Consider the following 7,852-nt stretch of genomic DNA (forward strand, 5'->3'; position numbering starts at 1 on the left):
CTCTGCCCTCCCTCTCACTGCCCTCCCCACCCCCCCCTCTCCTGCCTCCGCCCCTACAAGTGTTGTAGTACTGTTAACCCTTTGACAACATGTTTGAGATGCCATTGGGATGACATTGGAGATTCGTTTGAAGAGGAATGGGGCTGGCCTTGTGGTGTGAGGTGGGCCACTGTTCACCAGAGACTGAAGGGAAGCCGACCTGGTGCCGAGCCCTGGAGCCTATTACAGGTCAGTATGGTGCTCCACAGGCGACCCTATTAGTATTGGCTGCTCCAGCCACCTATAGGTACGGGCTCCCAAGGCCACCATTCAGCCTATATACTTGGGCTGAGAGTGTGTAAAGGAGGCTGGAGAAATGCGTCTTTTATTATAATTTCCCCTTCCAGAAATGGCCACGGGTCCAATAAGCAACGTCTACATCACAGGGCCTCGTCTACAAACGGAGGAGGACCCGTCACACAAAAGGTGAGTCTCTTCTATAGAGATTGTACTTCAGAGTCATTTACACTCTGGAGGATGGAAGCCCTCGTGACGCTTCCATACAAAACAGGCTTGTTTCAAGTTGTGCCCTCTATCCAACTTATGATCTCTTCTCTCTTTCTGAGCTCTTTTTTTTAATGGACAGGAAGTGATGTAAACAGGAAGGTCTTAACTAATTCCATCTTCTGTTCCTGCTGTTTATTCAGTAGCGCCGATGGCACAGTTGGCGTCCGATTCCAACGACTACACTACAGCGGCTCGCGAGGCCACACCCCCTGTGTCCTACATGCAGATGAGGAAGAGGATGACGAAGACTACGACGACAATGATTAAATCAGTAATTTCTCACTCAACAACTTCTAACAGCCAGTCTGATGACTAACCAGCTGTGTTCCAAAGGCTTCCTATTCCAATATACGAGAACTACATTTATGACCCATATGGCCATCATTGCACAGTAGTGCAGTGTATAGGAATAGTGCCATTTGAATGCATGCAGCCCATGTCCCATGAAAAGTCTCTCCCTTCTCTCAGCTTCCATCTCAGCCTTCCCTCCACCCCACCAAGCTATCTACGAGGAGGCCCCTGCTTCTCCTTCCATCAGCTGCCCTCAGACATGCACAGAGCTCACCAACGCAATTGCCTTCTGGGAAACCTAGTCTGTTGCTGCCACGGACACTGACTGTATAATGCCTTTTGTGGAATGAATTATTTTCTTCTCCTTCTCAGCTGTGATTACTTATGAGTGTATCTCCACAACGTCGCTCGTCTTTCAGCCCGCCTCCCCGTTACAGGAAGTGAGCTTCTCTCTGCCAAACTAGTTTTTCTTGAGTGAACTGATACACGGTCCACAGAAAAGATATCCCTCCAGAGATAACCTGAATCTGCCTTGTGTGTATTACAAGTAATTTAACATTAATGAAAGCAGTAGTGGTGTCAAGTCATGAAGTGACAGGAATACTTCGCTATACATGCCTCCTAGGGAGAAGAGAGTGGTGTGTGTGTGTTTTTGTACTTTACTTATTTGTAGTAATATTTTCTTTATATTTTTGGTGTGACTTCCTTCTGCAGCTATTTCAAGATTGGTCAGAATGTGTGTTTTTGGACGGTCACTTGGCCCTGCGTGTCACTGTGAATACCTACAGACAGCAGAGGCCAGATTCCCTGTGTTGTGACGGTAGAGAGACGAAGGCCACCATCCCCTCAAAGCAAGGTGACCATGTTCAGGAATCTCCAGAAATGAGTCAAGAGAACGTTGTTCGTTTTTGTCTCAAGGCAGCCCAAAACGTACCAAAATGTTTCTAAATATCTCAAGCTCTACCTAATGAACGACACCCAGAGTGAAGTAGCTGCGTATTATAATGAACTGAACTTGGGAGGATGGAGACATTCATATGGTTGAAACAAGCTCAAGACTTCAGGTTGTGTCAAAAGCCAAAATAGGGAGTCCACTACAGATGCCCCCCGCCCCCCCCAAGGAACTTTGTAAAACTGAACAAAATGTCGACTCGTACCTTTATTTCTTTCTGTTATCTAATGAGTTTGGAAAATTATAGAGAATAAATATAGAGGGTGTTTGAATTACTGTCTTTAGATTTTAATGTTTTCATTTATACAATGCATAGTAATGTCGTTGGTTGTACAAGCAGCAGCATTACCATACGTCACAGACCCTTCCTAAGAAGCTGTGTAAAAGAGAGTGGTAAAATGAAGCAAAACAACCACTGTTTCGGACGGAGATGGTTGGGTTTCCAGATTAAATCTGGAGGTGAAAGAAACACATCTGTTCAGGTGAGGTGCTGTCAGAGTAGGACACTAGGAGAAAGAAAAGGAGAACCACACCGTCTAGGACCTTGATGCAGTAACTGAATTACCATCATACCCTGATGAGAACAAGCTTGTCTGTCCAACCGCTGGTATTACATATGAGTTAGTGTGCCACTCCTTTAGCATGCGTTTCCAGATTGCCTGGTTGGGATCATAGACTTGGATAGATGGCTCAAACTGGTGGGAATTTCATGGAGTTAAGAAATACTTGTTAAAGAAATTGTGAAGATATCTCCCACAGACTACTTTAAAATGGAGAAAGCCCTCAACTGCACTTCACATTCTGTACAAAAGTCATAATACAAGATGAGGAAACACTATCCAACTCTATGTGCTCTGACCAGGGTTAGGACCTAGATGGTTGGATTGTTGGCTTGTCTAGTAAAATATATTATTTCAGAGCCTGGAGCAGGAAGACCACCTTCCCCTGGTATGGTTCGTATGAGTCTTGATAGGCGATGTTGTGGGCCACCACACGACACTGGATCTTAGCCTCCCTCTCTTTGACCAGGTGGAACTTCACAGCCACTAGAGGGTTAACGTAGGTGGGCTGTGTGGAGGGAGACCAAGAGAGGGTTCATGGTTCATYCCAATCATGTTTAGACATAGAGTTGGATAGAGGGACCAACTGCCACAATGCTTGTTTTTAACAATTATAGCGAAGATGTGCTCTCTGTCAAACTCTATGATGAAGTGTCTTCGGAAAGTATTCAGACCCCTTGACTTTTTCAAGTTTTATTCTAAAATGTATTTTTTTTAAACTATCCTCATCAATCTACATACAATACCCCATAATGACAAAGCGAAAACATGTTTTTAGACATTTCTGCAAATTGTATTAAAATTAAAAAACACTGTATTTACATAATATTACATACATTACATATTCATACCCTTTGCTATGAGAAGCTAAATTGAGTTCAGGTGCGTCCTGTTTCTATTGATCATCCTTGAGATGTTTCTACAACTTGGAGTCCACCTGTGGTAAATCTAATTGATTGGACATGATTTGGAAAGGCACACACCTGTCTATATAAGGTCCCACAGTTGACAGTGCATGTCAGAGCTAAAACCAAGCCCTGAGATCGAAGGAATTGTCCGTAGAGCTCTGAGACAGGATTGTGTRAAGGCACAGATCTGGGGGAAGGGTACCAAAAAATGGCTACCTTTATGGTAGAGTGGCCAGACAGAAACCACTTCTCAGTAAAAGGCACATGACAGCCCTCTTGGAGTTTGCTAAAAGGCACCTAAAGGACTCAGCACGATGAGAACAAAGATTCTCTGGTCTGAAGAAACCAGATTGGAACTTTTTCCCTGAATGCCAAGCGTCACATCTGGAGAAACCTGGCACCATCCCTACACAGTGAAGCATGATGGTGGCAGCATCGTGCTGTGGGGAGGTTTTTCAGCGGCAGGGAGCTGAGAGTCAGGATCGAGGCAAAGTTAAACAAAGCAAAGTACAGAGAGATCTTATGTAAACCTGCTCCAGATCGCTCACGACTCAGACTGGGCCGAAGGTTCACCTTCCAACGGACAGACAACTCTAAGCACCACGCCAAGACAATGCAGGAGTGGCTTCGGGACAAGTCTCTTTGTATTCCTTGAGTGGCCCAGCACGAGTCCCAGATTGAACCCAGCCTAACATGTCGGAGAGAACCTAGAAATAGCTGTGCAGCAACACTCCCCATCCCACCTGACAGAGTGAGAGAGATCTCGCAGAGAAGATGGGAGAAACTCCCCAAATACGGTGTGCCAAGCTTGTGGCGTCATACCACAGAAGACCGAGGCTGTAATCGCTTCCAAAGGTGCTTCAACAAGACTGAGTAAAGGGTCTGAAATGTTTAATGTTAAATGTGATTTTCTGGGTTGCAACATTTTTTTAACGTTTTTCATTTGTTGCATTAGTGGGCTGTACGTAACAAAATGTGGAAAAGTCAAGTGGTCTGATACTTTTCGTGAAACTGTATGTACATTTGCTGTAAATCAAAGAGGGGTTCATGCAGGGGTGTATCCATTTAGTCTGACTTTTTTTGCGAACGGAAACCGTTTACCGCAAATGGGAGTGTTTCGCCTCGGCGAAATTACAGTTTTTGTATTGGACAAATTCAGGTATATCCTTCCCGGCTTGTTCCTTTTTGCTCGGCTTTCCTTACGTTAGATTCCTAGATTAAATGGTGAATGGATTACAATGCAAAACGTTTTGCAATGGAATTCGACAAATGAATACACCCCAGGRGAAAGTGAACCGTGCATTGAGTTTCACAAAATAACATTAGTTCCATAGAAGACAGCGTTGTRGTGGTTACCTGAGCCAGCTTGCCGTAGTATGGGAAGTAGGATAGATCGAAGGTTCCGTTGGTGGGGAAGTACTCGATCATGTCTATGTTATCATGGCCACTCTGCGCACACACACCAACAATCCATTAAATACTGTTGGCAGACTAGATTTAACGTTCTGAGAAACTGTCTTCCTGGMCAGCCATGTTGAGCAGAGCCACAMATTTATTTCTATATAAATATATGGCTTTGGTGTCGAGTAGCCATCTTGGTTTATACTCACCAGTATAGTGCAGTTCAYATGAGGAGCCATGCCAGTCCCGTTGTTGGGCAGGAAGTTGATGATCTGGGTTAGAAACATCATGCATGTCAGTGCAATTTCCTAATGTGTTATAAATGTATTATAATGTGTTATAACATCCCCACTTGTAAATGTCATGTACATAACATAAGGTAATGTAATATTTCCAGCTGGTTTGTGACTGTGAACGCACCCTGTTCATCTTGATGATGACGCAGGGCGTGGTGCCGTTGTAGCCGAACGTGGGGTCGTCCAGGCCGGAGCAGCGTCCCAGCATGCTCTGGGTGAAGCMGCAGGAGTACTTGGTATGGTGTGGAGCCTCAAACTCTTCTTGTTTGAAGTACTCTCCCCGGGTGCAGTTACAGTTAGACTGTTGAGCCGTGTCATTGTAGGCTGAGAGAGAGGAGTCAGACAGAGAGGTAGAGGGGAGAGAGAGACCGAGAGAGGGAAAAAAATAGAGAGGGAGGGAGGGAGGAAGAGAGACAGAGGGAGGAATTAGAAAGAGGGAGGGAGAGGGAGAAAAATAGAGAGAGGGGGAAAAAGGTGGGATTTAATGATTTGTGATGCTGGGAGGTCAAAGCATTTGACTAGCAACTGTAGTAGGTTGCTTTGAGATAATTGACTGATCAAGTCTGAAATGGGATGGAACCCTCCGCTCTGGACAACAGGAGTCCACTACATAGGGTGCCATCTTGGACACTGACGTTTGAGGAAGTTGCTGAGGCAGTTGGACATCTTCCTCTGGCTGGCTTTATCAGACATGTTGTAGCTGAGTACTACATCCTCCTCAATGTATGTAGGTGGCCAGACCATCACCCCTACACACACACACACACACACACACACACACAACGCAGAGGTTAGCCGACACCATCCCAGATATGGTCACGGACTGTATAAACTACAGAGATATGGGGTGACCGTGGGAGGGGGTGAGCAGGAGAAGAGAGAAAGAGGGGGAAGAGAGAGAGAGGGGGAGATGGAGAGAGGGGGTTAGACAGAGAGCAGGGGGGGGCAGAAGAGAAGGGAGAGAGAGAGAGGGGGGGGTAGACAGAGAGCAGGGAGGGCCAGAGAGAAGGAGAGAGAGAGCAGGGGAGGGGAGGGTGAGGACGCCAAAGGGACAATATGTTACTTCTTTACAGAGCAGAAAATTAGTAAACAGTAAATAGTGAGGGACATTTTTTACAAATGGGCTGAATCTATGGGCCTTGGTCTAAAGTAGTTGCACTAGATGGGATAGGGCCCTGGTCTAAAGTAGTGCACTATACACGGGAATAGGGTCCTGATCAAAAGTAGTGCACTTATAGTAGGGAATAGTAGGGTGCCATTTGGGACAACAGATTTCCCATCTGAGTTGTTACCTCTGTGAGATGTCAAAGGCGGATCCACTCGATCAGTTGGAAACCCGATTCGTTAATGGTTATATGCGGTGGAGTTGAACGCAAAACATGTGGCTAGGAGGGGCGTGTACTCAGAGTCCTCAGGGTTCATCGTGGGGCACAGTCAGTAGAACATGCTTATGTGTCACAGTGGTTTATCATACCACAGACCTGATAGATCAAAGCTCCGAAGACTAAGTTGTTCGCTACTATAGGCGATAGGCAAAAGTATAGCCAAGGTAGGGTGACCTTTAGAAGACTCTGAATGACACATACACGAAGAAGAGGGAGAGAAAATAGTGAGTGGATGACACAGGTAGGTATGGGGTGCCTGTGGGGTGGCTGGGGTGTGGAGGAGGGGAGAGAGGAGAGAGAGACAAGAAGAGAGCACGAGAGAAGACAGAAGAAGAACAGACGGGGACAGAAGGAGAGAGTCAGTCTGTCTTTCCTGCTTTTTAGCGCAACTTCTCTTGCCTGGACTATAATAGACATCCCACTCAGCAACGGAAATCCGTATGATGGAGGGACTGAGAAACCATGGGTTAGTGAGTTGTAGACGGAGGGGCGAGTCTACTGCCATCGTTACTTTGCCTGAGAGTCGCTGATGGTGAGTAGATGCTCGGACTGGTAGGTATGGAGTTCAATACGTGTATTTCCCATTGAAAGTGTACCAATGTCGTCTTTATGATGTGCTGGACGCAGCTTATGGGGAAGGTGTCGCCTGTTTTATGGAGCACGCGACAGAAGCTGTGGTTTATCTAAATGTGAGACATAGAGTCCAAGACAAGGTCAGAGGAGAAGTCTCCCTCACAAACCAACCAGCTTTATCAAAGTCACAACTCGCTCGTCTCTCCTCTCATATCTCAACCACTGTCCACTACATGAAATAACACACTAACAACCACATACTGAAATAACCACTACAACACGGTAATAGAGACACTACCACAACGGATGACCGTACGATCGGATGAGCCTGATGGTTAAAGGAGACCATCGGACATGTTAGCTGCAGCTTGGCGGTGAGACGAGACACACCAATGGGGGTCGTGCAGACGCTTCACAGACTGGACGCATGTGCAACACGAAGATAGGCAGGCATATTCCAGTTGTGCGCAAGAAGATGAAGGTCGCATGATGAGATCACCAGAGGAATCTGATATGTGAGCTCAGATCTTGAAAGATACAGCTAGCCTGACAACGTACGTCTTATGCTGCGAGACATCTGTGTGAGTGACTCGATGCGCTACTACTCACGCATGTCGCAGAGGTGCATTGCAGGGTCACACTGGTCGAACGCTAGGATATGTGTCTGCATCACGCCATCGAATGTTCTTGCCGCATCAATGTCGCACGCTGATGTGGAGCAAGCACTGGGCAGTGTGGGGCAAAGTAAGGCACGGAAGATTCGGGCATGGTCTATGTGTGCCTAACTAGCTAGATCTGAGAGCAGCAGTAGAGCTAGATCAATTGCGGAGACTGTATGGAGTATCAGTCAAGGCGTATCTCACACTGCGGAGTATAGAAGCGTAGTGTATAGATGTCGCAGCCATGACCAGCCTTTCCAATGCACTTGTTGGTCTACCGA

The 7,852-nt window shown here is 46.3% G+C and overlaps 2 protein-coding genes across 2 annotated transcripts in view; one reads left to right on the top strand and one right to left on the bottom strand.

Annotated features, from left to right (window-relative positions):
• Window positions 1-2,061, top strand: part of LOC112077545 (transcription factor Dp-1-like) — an 8,489-nt gene extending 6,428 nt beyond the window's left edge. The window contains exon 8 of the mRNA XM_024144046.2: window positions 796-2,061. Within this exon, the coding sequence (XP_023999814.2) occupies window positions 796-813 (18 nt within the window). The 3' untranslated portion in view covers window positions 814-2,061. The remainder of the gene's footprint in view (window positions 1-795) is intronic.
• Window positions 2,062-2,162: 101 nt separating this feature from the next.
• Window positions 2,163-7,852, bottom strand: part of LOC112077546 (ATPase H+/K+ transporting subunit beta) — a 7,623-nt gene continuing 1,933 nt past the window's right edge. Inside the window, 5 exon segments of the mRNA XM_024144047.2 lie at window positions 2,163-2,857; window positions 4,614-4,706; window positions 4,868-4,930; window positions 5,079-5,278; window positions 5,590-5,711. Coding sequence (XP_023999815.1) covers window positions 2,699-2,857; window positions 4,614-4,706; window positions 4,868-4,930; window positions 5,079-5,278; window positions 5,590-5,711 — 637 coding nt within the window. The 3' untranslated portion in view covers window positions 2,163-2,698.

The sequence above is a fragment of the Salvelinus sp. IW2-2015 genome, unplaced genomic scaffold (assembly GCF_002910315.2).
Source record: "Salvelinus sp. IW2-2015 unplaced genomic scaffold, ASM291031v2 Un_scaffold4673, whole genome shotgun sequence".
NCBI lineage: Eukaryota > Metazoa > Chordata > Actinopteri > Salmoniformes > Salmonidae > Salvelinus > Salvelinus sp. IW2-2015.